The 20,024-nt window shown below is 34.6% G+C and overlaps 1 protein-coding gene across 1 annotated transcript; it reads left to right on the forward strand.

Annotated features, from left to right (window-relative positions):
* The first annotated feature begins 18,236 nt into the window (after positions 1–18,236).
* LOC107004256 (cytosolic sulfotransferase 12-like) lies at positions 18,237–19,405 on the forward strand. The gene has a single exon (XM_015202486.2). It carries the CDS (start codon positions 18,253–18,255, stop codon positions 19,237–19,239), a length of 987 nt encoding a protein of 328 aa, XP_015057972.1. The 5' UTR covers positions 18,237–18,252; the 3' UTR covers positions 19,240–19,405.
* Positions 19,406–20,024: the final 619 nt, after the last annotated feature.

A 20,024-nucleotide genomic window follows, 5' to 3' on the forward strand; every position in this document is an offset into this window, starting at 1 on the left:
AAGGTGTGGCCTAGTGGTAGAGGGGGAAAGACAAGTGGCCCATCAAAGTCTGCTATATTATCCTAGCCTCTGCAGTATTCTTGAGGACGTGGAGCGGGATTTTGTCCCCTTTGTTGATTTTGACCCTGATCATCAGGTAATAAATAACCATGAACATCAACCGGAGCTGGGATGTTCTGGTTTGGATCATCATCATTAATACCCAAGTTTCGATTCATGTTGTGTAGTGTACGCTCTAATTTGTGATCGTAGGGAAACAAGGGTTCTCTTTCTCTCCGTGTATTTGGCATACAAGGAAGATAGTTCTGTAAGGATCAAAAACAATAAATAAAGTAAAATTAAGAAAATATCGACTAAACTTTAGTAATAAGTTTAAGTTAATCTAAAAGCTACTTTCCCCGGCAGCGGTGCCAAAATTTGATACGCTCAAACTTACTTCTCAATTAAGAAGTAAAGCGGTCGTATCAAGTAAAGAACCCAACTAATGAGGTTGGGATCGTTCCCACAAGGAAAATAGTTCAGACTTAAATTCAATCCATTACTACTATTATTTAGTCAATTATTTCCTTAGAAAATAAAGACAATAAAAGGGGGAGTTTATTTCTAAAGTAATGAAAAAGACTAACTAAATTAAAGTAACCAGCTAACAGATTCAAATGTTGGAGTTTAATCAATTAATAAAAGTAGCTAGGGGTTTACGTGTTCCCCACAGGTTCCTAATTTAATAATTTTAACTATAAAAATTTTCTTTCCTAGTATCTTGCATGCAAAGTGATAAGTTATGTATTTCTAAATCCTTGGTCCGATATCTAGAAAATTTCACTCCGCACCTTGGCCCGGCTACGTGTGTTGCTATACTAACCCTTACGTTTACCTCATATTAAGCATTGAATTCGATATTTGACTAAGTTATTGCCTCGTACCAAATAATACTAGCCTATTAGATAGTATACACTAAATCTATGTTGATAACTCTTTTCCTATTATCTTCCTCCTTGGTCCGGCAAGTAGCATTAAGGCGAGTTCTAACGTTGGCCATCTGTTAAAAAGACTTCTAAGCAAAAGAATTATCAATACATGCAAGACACTATTCTAGAATTGTTATTTTAGTTAGATTTTACCTCATTATTCACTCATGGTTCCCACAACCCTAGTTATGGAGTTTAGTTACCATAGTCATTCATATATATAATATAAGAATTCATGCACTTACTTCAATGAGAAAGAATAAAAGCCTGTAATTTACCTTATTAATCGACAAAATCACAAACAATCAACTCCAAAGAAAGTGTAACAATCCAAACTGTAATAATCAAAATTATCTACTAACAAAGAACCTAACATAAAAGTGTTTAACAACCGAGAGTGTAACCCCAAAAACGAGGTTTTTACAACTATTTATAGAAAACAAAAACCTAATAAAAGAAGGACTCTAATTGCTGAAAATCTGTCAAAACGCGGCTGGGTCGACGGACCTCGTGATGGGCCGTCGTGGTCATAACGGGCCGTCATGGACTCCGTCGTCCCATACTTTGCAAACTCTTCTGCTGCTCGCTTTATTACCCTCGACAGCAGGTATGACGGACCGTTCCAAGCACGACGGTCCGTCGAGGATCTCCGTTCCATAACACTTAAACTCTTGGAATTTGGGTATTGGGACTACTTTTTTTATCATCACGACGAACCAGCAGGACGGACCGTCATGGATACAACGGTCCGTCATGCACTTCGTGACCCCACACTTGGTCAGACTTCCCCATTTTCATGTCAGCAGCTTCACTACGATGCCACCTACGGACCGCACAGGCACGACGGACCGTCACAAGCTCTGTAGGTGGTAACTTTTCTGCATTTCTTGCTCAAAAACTTCCGCGTTCATCTTCAAATAGATTTCCTGCAAATAAAGGGAAACTTACATAAAAATCGATACACAAAGGCTTTTGGACACACACTAAACTTAAGGAAAAAGCATTAACAATACCGTGAAACCATGGTATATCAGACACCTGCTGTGCAAAGGATGAGATTTTTCCTATTTTTGTGTCCAAAAATCAATGTATACCCCGATCGTATATCAGTGCAAATGAGTCGTATTTTTGTCATTTTTTAGTATACAACCCACATTGATGTTTCTAACCTGCGTCTTCGTTTTTGTCTTATATTTACTGCCCAAAACATGTATATCAGTGTGTACACATTCTATACAGTATGTATACAACCCATTTCTTGGGCTTTTGAACATTTATGAACTAATTTCCAGCAGGAGTAGTTGCATGGTTCTTCAAGAGGTTCTGCTTAGTATGAATGGGGATATGGGACTTCATTCATGCATTGCACGAGTAGACTTTAAGAGGAAGCATGATATATTTTCTTTATTATTAAGAGTATGAGTTTACATCAGATTATTTTGTATTTTTACGTACAATTTAAAGTTAATGGTATTTTTGCATATACAAAGTTGAAAATCGTGTTTTAAACAGCTTTCTTTATATTGCATATGTGTTTAAACTGCTTATAATGAAATGAGTAGTTATAATGAGTTAGTTATTCATGAGTTGAGCAGAGTCAAGGTAAGTATTCTTTCTTACTCCTTTTAAAGTCTATGTTGTTTTAGCATTCCAACTCGCATACTGGTACATTCAATGTACTCCTGCAGTTGGCTTGCATCATATTAGGATGCAGACACAGGTAAATAAGATTGACATTCCAACGCACCGTTGATCCAGTGAGCAGCTCAGATTTAATTTGTGAGCATCCTTTCATTCCGGAGGACATCTTTAACTTTAAGTTATTTTCTTTTAGTTTTCAGTTGTTAGGATGATTGAGGGTCCTGTACCAACATCCATTTTTTATTTAGAGGCTTCATAGATAGGTAAGAAAGTTTAGTTTTTAGTCTCTCTTTATCTTATATGACAGATTTTTTAACTTTGACACTTAAGTGCCATTTTGGCAAAGGTAACTATTTAAAGTACTTCTTTTAAGAATGTTCTTATTTCTTAATTGAGTTGATTTAAGTCTACCACTTAGTTAAGTAAGTCAGGACAAGGGTTTGCTCAAGACCAGCAATGGTCACCGAGTGCTAGTCCCTCCCAGAATGTAGGCTCGGGCCGTGGCAAACTTGGTATCATAGCCCAAGGTTCAAGAATCCTAGGGAGTCTATGAAGCCGTGTCTGAAGAATCTTAGTCATAAGTGTGAAGCACGCGCATCTATGATTAGGAGGCTAAAACATTTAGGAAATTCCTCACTTCTTTCATACTCATTTCGTGCGTTAGAGTTTTAGATCTAAAAAGTGTCCTTCTAATTCGTGCCTGCGCGTATTTTTAGAGAATCATGACTTCACGAAGAGGAGTCAAAGGCCATCAAGATAGAACGGTTGTTGAGGAACAAGAGTTTCAAATTCACTTGAAGTGCAACCTGAAGGAGAAACTATCCATGTTGAATTCTATGAGACTATACAGATGTTATGTCAAGTTGTTCTCATCAAGTTGGACATAGAGGTAATCGACATAAAGTGGTTGATACCTCAGGGATTTGAGTTTTTAGGGATGAATCCACTATGCTTCACAGGTTCAAGTGTCACAGAGGATCCCAAGAACTTTGTTGAAGTACTTCAGAAAATTTTTGATATATCGCATGTTGTTGATGTTGAGAGGGTAGGCTAGTTCCATACCGACTAAAGGGTATCGCTAAAGTCTGGTTCGACCAATGGAAAAGGAATAGGGCTGAGGTTGTGCCAATAGTGAGTAGACTGTGTTTGAGAATGCTTTCATGGGACGTTTCATTCCCCATGAGTTGCGAGAGGTAAAGATTAGAGCGTTTCTAACCCTTAACATAGTCTATGAGTGTTCATGAGTACAGTCTGAAGTTTGCACAACTCTCCCACTATGCTCTGGAGATGGTTGTTGAGATGATGAGCAAGATTAGTTTTTTTGTTGCTGTATTGTCACGTCAGCAAAGCAAGGAAGGAAAGACAACAATGTTGGTAGTGGATAGGGGATATGGACATAACAAGGCTAATGATCCATGTGCAACAAGTTGATGAGAATAAGCTTAAGGACAGAGAAGTACGAATTCTTCCTTCAAACAGAAATAGAAGGGACCTGTTCCAACCCAGAAACAATAGTGATCATAATGGTCGGAGTTCACAACCTTTAAGAGCTAGACACGTCAAGTCTCAGGATAGTGTGACACAAGGAGTTAACTAGGCTCCTGCATGTGCTAGATGTGGTAGAACCCACCTAGGAAAGTGTCATCAAGGCCATATAGGTTGCTTCAAGTGTGGACAAGAGGGTCGTTTCATGAAAGAGTGTCCAAAGAATATGCAAGGGAATTGTACTGGCAGAGGAACAAACCTACTAAATGTTATCAAAAATCGCCAGGAGCAAGAGGATTCGCCAGATGTCGTCATTGATATGATTCAAGTCTTTGAATTAACTGTTATGCTTTGCTAGTCCCGGGAGCGAGTTTATCTTTTGTAACTTCATATGTTGCTATGAATTTTTATTTTACTCCTGAGTAACTTACTGAATCATTCAGTATTTCTAAACCTATAGGTGATTCTATTCTAGAAGACAAATTCTATCGTGATTGTACCATTTCCCGTCAATCACAGAAGTACCATGGATGACTTAGTAGTTAAACATGGTATATTTTGATGTGATTCTAGATATGGACTGGTTTCATGCCTATTATGCATCAATAGATTTCAACACTCGAGTAGTCAAGTTTCAGTTTCCACTGAACCAGTTTTAGAGTGGAAAAGCAGTTCAGCGGTGCCTATGGGTCGTTCCATTTCGTACCTTAAGGCAAAGAAGTTAGTTTCCAAAGGGCGTGTCTATCACTTAATTTGTAATGACTCAAGTGCTGAGATACCTTCTATTTAGTCAATTTTAATTTCAGTAGTAAAAGAGTTTCCAAAAGTCTTTCCTGATGATATACTCGTAGTCCCTCCTAAAAGAGAAATAGACTTCGGCATAGATATCATTCCAGATACTCGTCCTATCTCTCTTACGTCATATAGAAAGGTACTAGTAGAGTTGCAAGAGTAGTTGGAGGATTTTCTAGAGTTATATTTGACCAAATTAACTTTAGGAGACAGCTAATTTTCAATGGTTTGAAGCGTGTAAGAAAATTTTTCAGGAATTGAAAAAGAATTTTCACTTTTACCGCATTTTGACTTTTCGGAAAGTACTGAAGTTACTATGGTGTATTATGATGCATCTAGAGTTGGTTTGGGTTGTGTGTTAATACATAATGGCAATGTTATAGCTGATGCCTCCATAAAGTAGAAGGTTCATGAGAAAAACAAATTACCCAACCTATGACTTAGAGTTGGTTGCTATAGCATTTGCTTTGGAAGATGACGTCATTATCTTTATGTGTTCATGTGGAAGTGTTCACCGATCTCAAGAGTTTTTGTCATGTGTTTAATTAGTAAGAGCTTAAGCTCAGACAAATAAGGTTGTATATGGGTAGTGCCACCCATTTTGAGGAAGATAAGAAGGAGTTAGAAAATGAGGTGCGTAGACTTGCATGATTAGGAGTTGAAAGATGAATTATACATAAGTATGAGTAGTAGTGAGGAATGGCTCTGAATCATCACTATTGTCAAAATAGAAAGACAAGAAAGACCAACACCCTATCAGGCTTAAATTAAAAGCAAGTGTTCATAAGCAAAAAGTGATGGCTTTTGAATAAGGGGGAGATGGTTTATTGATGTATATTAAGGTAGGTTGTGTGTACCAATGGTAGATGATTGAATTACTTTAAGGTTTCACCCATGAAGGGTGTTATGAGATTTGGTAAGAAGGGAAATCAGCTTGTAGAGAAGCTACTTAAGAAGCTAAAGAGGATAGGAAGAAGAGATACCCACATCTTTTCGAATCCGAAGAAGTTCCAAATTAAGGTACTAATCATTTTATTGGCATTAATATAAATTTGCATGTCGTGTTTATATTTTGATGTTAGGTGTATGAGTTGAATGTAAGATGTTACACCATAAGCCTAGTAAGTGGTAATCTCATTTGAGAACGAATATTCTCAAGGGGGAGATATTGTAACATCTCGCGAATTGAAATAGTTAGGAAGAATCTTAGAAGTTGAAATAGTACGTTTAGGAAGAATTTAAATCTGGAAATTTTCTTAAGTTAGGAAACAATGAGTTTTTGGTCGACTTCAAAACGACCATAACTCCTAGCCTAGGATGAGTTAGAGGTATTTCTTGATATGGTTGGAAAGCCAAGATCTTTCCAATTCCACTGAGTTTACGTGATTTCAATTTCTTATGAGTAAGTTATGCCTTTCGGAAGTTGGGCTGTTGGATTAAGGATAGTCCAATCTGGATTTGGGAAGGGCAATGTTGTCTTTTCCTAACCCAAATATTTTATTTCTTTTTTGGGTAATAAATTGGTGTCAAAACTGATTTTATTAAGTTCACATTTTTAGAAAACAAGTTAGGGTTTTGAGAGAAGATAAAAGAAGAGGAGAAAAGAGGAGAAAGGAGAAAAGAAAGCAAGAACGTTCAAGATTGTCTAAGTTCAGCTTGTGGAATTTGTCGGGGGTGATCCCTATCAAGGTATGTGAGGTGTTTCTGTGTTGGGTTTGTTCACTCACACACAAATATGTTCAATTCAACAAGTTTCGTATTGATTGAGTGGTAAATATTGAAGTTCTTCATGAACAATTCTTGAAATCTTGTTGGTAGAGTTGTAGTGTACCTTTAGTGGTTTTGATTCGTGTTTCCAGGTTGTTTACGATTCTAAACTATTGGGTATTGAGGATATTCTAAGTGTTTGGGGGAAGATCCATGGAAGTTTGGGAGATTTAAAATTGAAAATTCGAGAAGAAAAGTCGGAAAAACCCGTCTGACAGGCTCTGGGGTGCCGCGCCTACCAAAGTCCCTCGGGACAGACTCTGTCCGTCAGGATCTAGCGCCGCGCGCCAGCCAGAGCACCTGAGGACAGCCTCTTTCCGTCACGCTCTGGAGCCTCGCACCTCTCAGAGCGCCAGGGTCACCTGGAGTTCCCATCTCTCCCCATCTTTTCATACGAGTTCCTAAGTGATGTACCTACAAATCCTCCATCACTCTAAAGTACATCTAAACATCCTGAAATCATCCATAAACATGATATCATGTTCCTTGAATCCGTAATCCAATTCAAGAAAAGTTAAGATCAAAGTCAAAGAAGTCAAGGAGTTAAGTCTAAGGTAATGAAGTAAGTTAAAACAGAGTTTCTTAAAGCATCCAAGAGTCTTATTTAAATGTTATAAATTTGTTTTAGGGCTCAAGTATTGAGTTACATAAAGAGTAAAAGTTGAAGTCTTTCCTTCAAAGAAGTATAAGGGAACTAAGTATTTCCCTAAAGATTTGAAGTTTATCCTTCAAAGAAGTATAAGGGAACTAAATATTTCCTGAAGAGTCATTTCAAAACTCAAGTTTCGAGCAAAGTAAAGAGTAAAGAGTAGATAGTTAAGTTGAAGTTATTTTCTTCAAAAGTGTAGGGGGGACTAAGTACCCCCAAAGACATTTTGAAATGTTTTCACATTTAACAAGGAAGCTAAGTTTTCCAAAGAGCCTTCGGGCTAGTTTTAAGAAAAGAGCTATAGTTTTATAAAAGGAAGCAAGCAGGGAATCTATGATTTCCAAGAGTGTTTTCAAAACTAAGTTTTGAGCACTAATATCAAAACTACAAAATCAGTATGTTTTAAAAACACAAGAGCCAGTATATCTTTTATAGTAGTAATGAGAACCGATATGGGAATGTGAGTTTGACATTAAGTCAAGTCTCCATGAAAATCATGTAGCCATCATGGGTAGAAAAGGGTCATTTTTTAGATGAATCATTTTCACAGTTTACTAGTGGATCCATTAGGCAGTTCAGGTTCTATACTCTCATAGGTTTAGGATGGTCCTTGGCAAGATGACGTAAAAAGTTGTATCATCACTATGATAATTAAGTGATAGTTGTTGGTTAGAGGAACTCCCACAGCAGTAGTTGCATGGTTCTTCAAGAGGTTTTACTTAGTATGAATGGGCGTATGAAATTTCATTGATGCAATCCACGAGTAGACATTGAGAGGAAGCATGATATATTTTCTTTATTATTAAGATTATGAGTTTACATCAGATTATTTTGTATTTTTACATACGTTTTACAGTAAATGAAATCTTTGCATATACAGAGTAGAAAATCATGTTTTAAACAATTTTTCTTTATATTGTACATGCGTTTAAACTGCTATATAATGAAATGAATAGTTATAATGAGTTAGTTATTCATGTGTCGAGCAAGGCCAGGGTAAGTGTTTTTTCTTACTCCTTCTAAAGCCTATGATATTTTACCATTCCAACTCGCATACTCGTACATTCAATGTACTGATGCAAGTTGGCTTGCATCGTTTTATAATGCAGACACAGGTAATTAAGATCGACATTCCAGCGCACCATTGATCCAGTGAGTAGCGCAGAGTTAGTTGGTGAGGCTCCCTTCATTCCGGAGGACATCTTCACCTTTAAGTTAATTTTCTTTCAATTTTCAGTTGTTAGGATGATGGGGGAACCTGTCCCAACATCTATTTTTAATTTAGAGGCTTCATAGATAGATAGACAGTCAGACATTCAGCTTTCGTCTGTTTTTATCTTATATGACATATGTTTTAACTTTGAGACGTAAGTGTCATTTCGGTCAAGGTAACTATTTAAATTATTTCTTTAAAGAATGTTCTTATTTCTTAATTGAGTTGAGTTAAGTCTTCCGCAGAATTAAGTAAGTCAGGTCAAGGGTTCATTCAAGACTAGCAACAATCACCGAGTGTCTGTCCACTATATATAAATGCATATGGATAATATATAATTATATACATATAAAATTCACCTCTCTCCCACTCTCTGCCCTCTCTCACTCCCTCTCTCCTCCCTCTCCCAATCTCGTTTGCTTCTCTCCTCCCTCTCCCACTCTCGCTTGCCATATATACACATACAAATGTATAATATTCAATTATCTAACCGATATACATATACAATTCACCTTTCTCCCACTCTTTTCCCCTCTCTCTCTTCTCTCTCCTCTCTCTCCCAGTGTCGCTCGCCTCTCTCCTCCATATAACATGTAGCTAAGAATTTTAATTATCAAACTTTAATTATGGAGAGTAGTTGAATATTTTTAAGTGGCTATATGTGAAAGTTCTCCAATATATAAATGATAAAAAAAGAGAATCAAGTTAGGGCTTTTGGCCCAACCTATCCTAAATATATTATGTGCCAAAAATGGGATTTAGACCATTGAATTAACTCTGTTGTTGGACCCCTGCTGTGCAAAAGGATGAGATTTAGCCCATTTTCGTGTCCAAAAATTAGTGTATACCCTGATCGTATATCAGTGCATATGAGTTATATTTCGGCCATTTTTCATGCATAATAAACTGTATACTAAGGGACCGTTTGGCTATATATTTCCATAATATTTGAGAAAAAACTTGGCAAATAGTGTTTGTCCATACACTTTGTCATTAATATTTGGAAAATATTTTTTGCAAATATCCCAAATTCCCTAATACTAGTTTTTTCTAGTATTTGAGTCAAATCTCATTATTTGGGATCTTTTTAAAAATTAAAAGTTTACCCCAAACTGTTATATTTCACAATGACACCCTCTATAGTTGTTGCTTATGTTTTATTACATAATTTTTTACATTTATTCCAAAGTAGTGATGGAATATTCGGTGAATGTGAAATGATAATATGATTGTTGATGAAAATGATTAATAATCGGCTCAAGATAACAAAGGCATGTGTTTTGTCTACTTCACGATGAAATGATACATGTTGCACTCACTCAAAATTACCACATTGCTCTAGTGTCATGGACACTATTTGTTGTTGTTGTAATAAAGATCCAATTGACTTGTAATACAAACTTATGGTTAGTTTTAATATTTTTAAAACTTATGGGTATAAATCATATTTTTCTAAAAAGTAAAATATATTTCGCAAATACTATGGATAAACACATGGTGAAATTTCACCCAAATAATATTTGTCAAGAATATTTGGAAATCTATGGTCAAACGCTAGCTAAATGTATACAACCCATTTTGATGTTTCAAACCTGCGTCTTCGTTTTTGGCTCGTATTTGCTGTCCAAAACCTGTATATCACTTTATACACATTGTACACAGTATGTATATAACCCATTTCTTGGGCTTTTGAACATTTATGAACTAATTTCCAGCAGTTTGTTAGGTCTCCGAAACCAGTACCAGTTTTCGAATATAAAGAGGGGCTGACTCAAGAAATAGGAAAATCAAAGATCGAACCCTTATGGATCAACTCAGAAATGCAAGATATATAAGTCCACCATGGACTCGAAAGAGATACACATACACACAAAGGGAAAGAAAAGAATTAGAAAAAGAGATGAAGTTTTCAACAAATACATGATTACATGATTTACTCATGACGTAGAGAAACATACACATTATTTTGAAGAGACAACAACATACACAAATTTATCAAGTAATATGCAAATTTAAGACGTGGATCATATGCATTAAATAAAGAAATCATTTTTATCTACAATATAAAGACAATGCAATGAGATAGAATTGAATTCAAACTGATAATTCATATGGCTCATTTGATCATTCTTTGGAAAGAAAGCCATATGTGAATGTGAAAGAAATTACAGATAAATCCCAAAAATATAAAACGAAATCAACAACAACTAAGAAGATTCCAAACAACAAGGTCAGCTATATTACAACAAACTTACATTGGCCTTTCTGAGGTATTAATGAGTTATTGGAAGATAATTTTGATGAATTCCAACATTTAAAGGTACGAGATATTGAACAAAAACAAAGACTCAATGGCAATGGACAATCTACTTCAACATAAGGGTAGATAATAAGATTTCATTTTAGTATAACTTACGAGTGAAGGTGCTAAAATATACTAACAGAACCTTATTAGAACAAAAAGGCATTAATAGGAAATAAACAACACAAATGTAATCAAGCTCCGTAGCTTGAACTAAGCAACTATTCAACATCATTTTACTCACTTTAACTAGACAAACTCATCACAAGCTAAGTTGGTATGAAGAAAAAACAAAGAATATACAAACTGACATTACCATAATAAAGATTTCAGAGATGCAAACAATTAACAAATAGACTAAGATATTTAGTTTTGAATACGGAATGAGCAGACGCCATAAAAATGGAGATATGGCAGCATACTAATCTACTCACGTAGTTTGTGCTAACTGAAAAATCAAAGACCCTCACGTATTGAGAAAACAAGCAAATTATATTCACAACTCAGAATTAAAATAAAACTCATAGGTAACATTTGAGACTAACAGTAAAACAAGGAAACAACAACAGGAAGAAACCAATTCGAGACCCAAACAACATCATCAAAAAATCCAACAACAACATTCGAGTGACAGACAGGTTAGACTACCAATTTGCAGTCAAAAGTAAGATGTAATAATCTGCAAATATCAATATTTGAACACCTCGAACAGTCAAAAGCAAATAATCAACATGCTAAAAATAAAAGAGACCTGGACTAATATGAATATTACCTTTTGAGAGGAAGAGAGCTTGAAAGTAACGATTTCCACACCTCAAAATCTCAATACAAATGGCAAGCCAAGAATTCCTAGGCAGAATCTAAGTAGCGAATTTATATATTGGAAGCCAAAATTGTCGGAAATATGGAAGGAAAATAGTATCTTTAGAGAATGTTCAAGTTTATTATAGGCTACTTAAGGCCACTTGAGATGATTACAATAATCAACTACATCACTGTTTATACTACTCAAAATAGAAAAAAAAAGTTTTGCACAAATAACTAAATACATGTATCACAATTTACTAGATACATGTACTACGAAATTCTAAAGAGACATCTTGAAAAACTAAGAGACAATTTCGGAAGACTAAACATTGATAACTCCAATGCGTTCTCGAAGATAGCCAATTTTTTCTCTAGGAAGTGCTTTGGTGAAGATGTCAGCAAGTTGTTCTCATGTCTGACAATAATGCAACTGAATTTGGCCTTTCTCTTGTGCTTCTCGAATAAAATGATACTTGATGGAAATATGCTTTGATCTTTCATGGATGATTGAATTCTTGGTAATTGCAATTGCTGATTAGTTATCACATACAGAACGGTCCCTTTTTTTTTGCTTTTTCACCAATGTCTTCAAATATTCTCCTGAGCCAAATAGCTTGAGAAGTAGCCTTGGATGCTGAAACATATTCTGCTTCGGGTGTGGATTGAGCAACAACACTTTGATTTTTTGATAACCAAGAACAAATACTTGATCCAAATAAGAAATCATAACCAGAAGTACTCTTCATGTCATCTATACTTCCAGATCAATCACTATCAGAATAACCAATTAAGTTCAAATTTCCACCAAATTTGTACATTATTCCATAATTCATTGTTCCTTACAAATAGCGTAGATCACGCTTTGCATCTTCAAAATGCACTTGGATTGGTTCTTGCATGAATCTGGATAATAAACTAGAAGCAAACATAATATCTGGCCTTGTTGAAGTAAGATATATCAAACTTCCAATCAAAGTCCTATAAAAGTGAGCTATTAAGTTTTGCGTCGCCAAATAAAGAAGACAGCAAGATGAACCGGTGAAGTCAGCTAGTCTTTTGTGAACTCTCATAACAGTCCATCAATGGTGAACAAGGCATGGAGAATAATCCCACGGCCCCTTCTCGAAACTGTCCTCAACAATCATGCTCAACACCACCGTGTTCCTCAACCGCTTATCCTTCACGGCCCTCGTGGCGTCGGCAAAACCACCCTCATTTCTTGAACGTCTTATGGGTAAATGGAATAGTGGACCTCATGTTACAGGCTATGTGGACTTTGCGGAATCTGTAAAAGATCATCACCCAATTCATGGCCAATCATTTCCATGGGGTTCTTGGTCAAACTGCACACCTCCTTCACTGCCATTTCAACTTGAAAGCTGCCTTGAATCAATGACCCAGAAGGGTATTAAGCTTGGAACTATATGTTCTCATCAGATTTTCACTGTTTTAAGTAAATGGCATGGACTTAGTACAGCACTTAAACAAATCCTAGATGGTAATAATTCCAACTCCAGAAAGGCTGTTTCAATTAGGAATAATTCAGTGTTGAATTTATGGGAAAGGGTTGTTTTTGCATCAAGTGTTCGATTAAATGCCGAAGAGAGTGGTGGGTTGAGTTTGGAGGAGGAGACATATTATAAGGAAGCAATGTCAGCTTTGAATTTGGCTAAAGAGGTTATAAGGGTGCAGCAAAAGTGGAGAGCTAATGCAATCAAGCATTTGAATCAGACTGGTGGGTTTTCAAGGTCGTTGGCCAATTCAGCAACTGATTGGCCCTGTTTGTTATTTGGAACTCCTTTCATCTGCTGCTGAAATAGATTACTTTCAGGTAATCTGAATAAAGTTGGGTTTTTAATTCATGCAATTATAGGAGCTTACATTATTTTTGTATAAGAAAAATAGCTATTTATATGTATTGATGAAAAAAAACTTTCTTTTCTCCATCATCTTTTCTTAACTTCTTATTTGTTGCTAGTGGTATGGCCACAGACCTGCAATCCATCATTTTGAATTTTTGAAGAATACTTTTAGTATACTTCTTTTGAGAAATGGAAAAAACTTCTTTCACTTGAGAAACTTCGATGCCCAAGAAATAATTTAGCAACCCAAGATCACTCATTTCATAAGCTTGCATCATATCTTGCTTGAAATTTTGCATCATCTTTACATCATTTCCTCTAAAGAGCAGATCATCCACATATAGACTAACAAAGATAATGTTGTCATGTTCTTTGTTCACATACAAAGTGGTTTCACTTTTACTTCTCTGAAAATTATTTTTCAGAAAGTATGTATCAATTTCATTGTACCAGACTCTTGGAGCTTGCTTCAGCCCGTAAAGAGCTTTTTTTAGCATGTACACCTTCTCTTCACCCCTTGAACAAAAAATTCTTGAGGTTGCTCAACATAAATCTCTTCGTCAAGTTTTCCATTCAGAAATGCAGAATTAACATCAAGTTGAAATATCTTCCATTTGTTTTGTGCAGCAACAACAATTACAGTTCTAATTGTCTCAAGATGAGCAACTAGAGAGAAAGTTTCATAAAAATCAATACCTGGTTTTTGCGTGAAGCCTCTAGCAACCAACATTGCTTTGTGCTTTTGAATATCTCCTTCCTGATTGATTTTGATTTTGTAAATTCATTTTAGACTTACAACTTCTCTTTCTTTAGGTATAGCCACAAGCTCCCAAGTATTATTTTTTTCAATCATCCGAATTTCTTCTTCCATGGATTTCTTCCAAACATCATGATTCATTGCTTCTTCATAATTTTCTGGCTCAACACTGGAAAAATTACATCTTTGATAAATGTCACTCAACGTTTTTGTTTCTCTTGGAGGCGGTTCTTCATCATCTGAATCTGGGATTTCTCCCCCTTGAGAGACATCTTCATCTTTCTCGTCCTCTTCTTGATTTGAAAATATGATAGTAGTATTCTCTATCTTTTTATCATCCCAATTCCATATTGTTTTTTCATAAAAAATGACATCTACAAGTTTGTTAGTTTTGACATCGAGAAGCCAATATCCTTTTGTCATATCACTATAACCAAGAAAGATACATTTTTTATTTTTTCATCCAATTTTGTTCTTTTATCAGCAGGTACATGAACATAACAAATACACCTGAAAATTTTAAAATGAATTACATAAGGTTTAATTCCACTCCAAGCTTCAACTGGTGTCTTGTCCTTTAGTGCCTTTGTTGGACACCTGTTAAGGATGTGAACTAATGTATGCACTGCTTCTGTCCAAAAATATTTTGGCAACCCTTTCTCATTCATCATAGTTCTGGCCATTTCAACAATTGTTCTATTTCTTCTTTCAGAAACACCATTTTGTTAAGGAGTATACCCTGCTGTAAGTTGCTTCTGAATGCCTTCATTTTTGCAGTATTCTTCAAATTCTGGACTTGTGTAATCACCTCCTCTATCATTGTGAATGATTTTGATGCTGCGACCTTTTTTGCTTCTCAACAAGGGCTTTAAATTTCTTGAATGTAGCAAATGCTTCTGTTTTTTCTTTCAAGAAATAAATCCAAGTCATTTTTGAGAAATCATCAATAAATATTAGAAAATACATTTGACTTCCAAGCGATGAAGTCTTCATTAGTCCACAAATGTCGGTATGGATTAGTTCCAGAAGTACACTTGCTCTCCAAGACATCCCTTTTGGAAAAGACTTCCTATGTTGCTTTCCCATTATACAAATTTCACATGGATCCACCTTAGTATGTATCTCAGGAAGGCCTTGCACCATGTTCTTTTGCTTGGGAAGTTCCAAACTATGAAAATTCAAGTGACAAAATATTTTGTGCCAAAGCCATGAATCATCTACAATTTCATTATGTTAATGCATTGTAATGAAATTGCAAAGGAAAGTTTCTTTTTATCATCTTTACTTCAACAATGATTTGATTTGACTCAATTTTATCATAAATCCTACAATAATTATCTCTAAACACAAGAGAATAACCATTATCCATGAGTTGACCAACACTAAACAAATTTTCTTCCAAGTCAGGAACATAAAGAACATCATGAATTTGCTTACCGCTTCCTTTCATGTTGATCGAAATAGTATTTTTACCTTTCGTATCAACTAAGGCTCCATTCCCCATCTTCACTTTAGTACTGATGCTATTATTAATTGAGGGGAAAGTTTTTTCATCTCCAGTCATGTGATTACTACAACCACTATCTACATATCATTCATTGCTTTTTGTTGAAGCATCAAATTTTGAAGTAAAGAAAAGGTTTTCTTCCTTTCTTTCTATTTTTCACAAAAATTTGTTTGCTCTCATTTCTTGTGCCATCAATCTTTTTCAACGTGGCCAAACTTTTTATGAAAGTTACATTGGGGCTTGCCGTTGTTTCAATATTTTTCTGCATTGTGATTAGTCTTTTTGCAAACTTTACAAAAAAGACTAGAGTTTTTCTCACCTTTTTCTTCAACCTTCTTGGAAGAACCATCATGATCCTGCTTCTTTTTTGGCTTGTGATTCTTCTTCTGTTGATTTTTTGAGAAATTTTGAGAATTCTCATTTGTTTTAGACTGGAAAGTCAACTCTTTGGGTTGATCTTCACGAAAAAATCTTCACTTCTCGTGTGCACGAAATGATCAAACTAGTTCTTTGATGGAAAGCTTAGAAAGATCTTTCGTCTCCTCAGTGATAGCAACGATGTACTCATACTTTTCTGTGACAGTAATTAGAATCTTTTCCACAACTTGTTGGTCAGAAATTGTATCACTATGATTTCTCATTTCATTAACAATATTCATGACTCTTGTGCAATATTCATCAATTTTTTCAGATTCGATTATCTTTAAATTTTGAAACTCTCTTCTAAGAATTTGAAGATTTATAGTGCGTACCTTTTCGTCACCATATACCTCAGTTTCCAGAAAATCCCAAGCTTCCTTTGCAGTCTCATAGGTACCAATTTTTGCAAAATATGCTCTTGAGACTCCAATTTGGATTTTGCTCAAGGCTTTTGCATCTTGACGATACTTAGCCTCAAGATTTATCATCTCTGCTGCTGTAAGATCACCATCGTTGTCTTGCTCTTCAAAGCCATTTGCAACAATAGTCCATAACCATTCAGCTTTCAAATGTTTTTCCTTTTTATTTTTCAGTATTCAAAATCAGTTCCATCAAAAAATGGAGTAAGAACAACTAAAGAATAAACACCTTCATTAGTTTTGGATGTCATATTTTTTTCTTCACCTAACCCCAGATTAAGAACGAAAACCTGCTCTTGATACCAATTTGTAGGAAATATGGAAGGAAAATAGTATCTTTAGAGAATGTTGAAGTTTATTATAGGCTACTTAAGGGCACTTGAGATGATTACAATCATCAACTACATCACTATTTATACTACTCAAAATAGAAAACAAAAAGTATTGCACAAATAATTAAATACATGTATCACAATTTACTAGATACATGTACTACGAAATTCTAAAGAGACTTCTTGAAAAACTAAGAAACAATTTCGGAAGACTAAACATTGATGCATTAATTCCAACAAAAATTGGGTTTCAACAAACATCTCTCTGACTCAAGATGGTTATATTATATTATTTTTGTATTTTATATTTTGATTAGATAGATTTTTGTATATAGTCTCTTTCATTACTTGGATGATCTAATACCGGTGACATCAAAATTCAGGGTTTAGTTCTCATATATATATATATATNCGCTTGTTATTTGTCTTGCATATTGAGTTTATGGTAGGTGTCATCATGAACCAATTTTGGATCGTGACATTTAAGTTTTAGATCCATTTTATGTTGACGTACAATTTCATGCCATGTTGAGTTGATAACTTTATATCCCAATCAACTTCAAGATCACAAGATGATGTCACATGTTCATATGATTAGACAATCTCAATCAAATTCAAGAACCAGTCAAAAGTAAGTATTAAGTATTTTCGCTTTTGTCAAACTCTTTATGATATAAGATTATATCTTTTGAACCCTTTACTTCTATTATCTTGTATGATGTATATCACGTGGCTTGTAAAGGGCCTCTCAAGACCTTATACGTCATGTCACGTCTAGGGTGTTCTTTGAATCGTGACAAACTTATAAAGACAATTTTTCTGTAAATGTTATCCTTAATATTAGCTATCCATTTTCCCAAATAAATCATGTATTTTACAAATAAATATAAATTAATATGGATTTAATACTAAAATATTCATGTCATTTATATTTTTTTTAAAAGGAGTGCGAAGTTTATCAAGGGTAACTAAAAGTAATTGGGGAAGTATATAGTTAAATTGGATTATTTTTTGTTGTTTGAATTAGATTTTCATCATAATTAGAAACAGAAGAATAGTGAGATAATAAGTACCAAAAAATTCATCTTGAAATTAATATGAGTTTTGATTGCTTCGCTAACTATACTGATACATTCACGTTAATAAAAATCTTTAGATAAATAAAAAAAGTTAATTGAAGTAATTATAACTAATAGAAAGACATGAAAAGTGTGAAGTGGGAGCTCACATGAAGTGTATGACTAAACATTCACATGGTTAGTGAGTATATTATTCATGCGTATCTGTTATAAGAGCCCCAAACTTGAAGAAAACACTCAATTCTCAAAATCATGACAACTTCTCTTCCCGAATATTTAGAAGAGGATAACCTAAGTGAAGAGTGTAAGAAATTGATCTCCATCCTACCAAAAGAAAAAGGATGGGTTAGATCAGTCTATAATTATCAAGGTTTTTGGACATCAACAAAATTTCTTCAAGGTGTGATTGCATGTCAACAACAATTTCAAGCTCAGGATAGTGATATCATTCTTGTTACAAGTCCAAAATCAGGAAGTACTTGGTTAAAATCACTTCTATTCGCTCTAGTGAATAGGGTGAAACACCCTATTTTTGGACCTAATCACCCTTTACTTGTCGAGAACCCTCATGTTCTTGTTCCATTCTTGGAGCATACACTCTATATTGATGGTCGAGTCGTTGATTTTTCAACCAACACTTCACCTAGACTTTTGGCAACTCATGTGCCCTTTGCTTCATTGCCAAAATCAGTCCAGGATTCAAAAACCAAACTTATTTACTTATGTAGGAATCCTAGGGACACTTTTATTTCTATGTGGCATTTTGCAAACAATTTATTACTTCTTCATAAAGATACTAATTCCATTGAAGAAATGTTTGATCTTTTTTGTAAAGGGGTGAGCCTTTATGGTCCATTTTGGAATCACGTGTTGGATTATTGGAAACAAAGCATACAAAATCCTAACAAACTACTTTTCTTAATGTATGAAGAAATCAAAAAGAAACCAAAAATTCAACTTAAACGCTTGGCTAAATTCTTGGAATGTCCATTTTCCATAGAGGAAGAAAATTCAAGAGTGGTGGATGAGATATTAAAAATGTGTAGCTTTGAGAATTTGAGAAATTTGGAGGTGAATACAAATGGAAAGTTTTCAACTGGAGAGCCATATAAAGTGTTCTTTCGTAGAGGAGAAATCGGAGATTGGAAGAATTATTTTACTGTAGAGATGATCAATAAACTCAATCATATCATTGAAGAAAAGTTTCAAGGGTCTGGATTAAAGTTTTTGTATGTTTGATTATTCATTAATATGCTATAAAATGCAATTATTTATTTTGAAGATCAATGTTGAAGTAGTTTTGTTTGAGAGTAATGTAACAAGAACAGACACCAAAAATCTATTGTTGTAATACTATTTTAACAGTTCAGTACTCAATTTTATTGGAAATTCAGTATTAAATTCATATTTCTTCATTTTGTCACAAGAAGTCATCTTTTTGTTAGTACTGCATAATGTCAATCAAGTTGGAGGAATTTAATTTATTTTTTTTTTATTTTGAGATTATTATTTAAGTTTACTAGTATTACTATATATACCAAATAAAAAATTTAATAACTTGATCGCGCTTCGCGGGGTAATTCATGAGCTCATTAATATTATGAATGATCATTTTCTAATATCTGAATATTAGAAGTTTGGTAGTTTCTGATATATTAAGAACTTGAAAGATTGTAAAAATCATCTTAATGTAACACCCTAAAAGTTTCTAAGTTATGACCCAAATCATTCTCTATTTGTGAATAATATCGTACCAGTGATTCTTAAATTGCCCATATGTGTAAAGGTCAAACTTTTAGCGCATGAATGATTTGGATATGAATTGAGGTCACCAGAATCCCCTAGCAAAAAGTTGAGTTGAAAATTTTCATACCGATTAAGTTTTGATGTAAGATTCTATTTGAGTCAGCTTCAAACGACCTTTTTTTTAGAATTTAAAGAGTTGTGTGGCCCATAACCTATCAAATTAAAGATATTTGAATCTCCGTTCCAACGCCATCAATTTTACAACAATCCAAGTTTCT

This window comes from Solanum pennellii, chromosome 11, assembly GCF_001406875.1.
Source record: "Solanum pennellii chromosome 11, SPENNV200".
NCBI classification, from domain to species: domain Eukaryota; kingdom Viridiplantae; phylum Streptophyta; class Magnoliopsida; order Solanales; family Solanaceae; genus Solanum; species Solanum pennellii.

Excerpts from the sequence above, each read along its gene's own strand:
- LOC107004256 (XM_015202486.2), top strand. The coding sequence starts at position 18,253 with ATGACAACTTCTCTTCCCGAATATTTAGAAGAGGATAACCTAAGTGAA.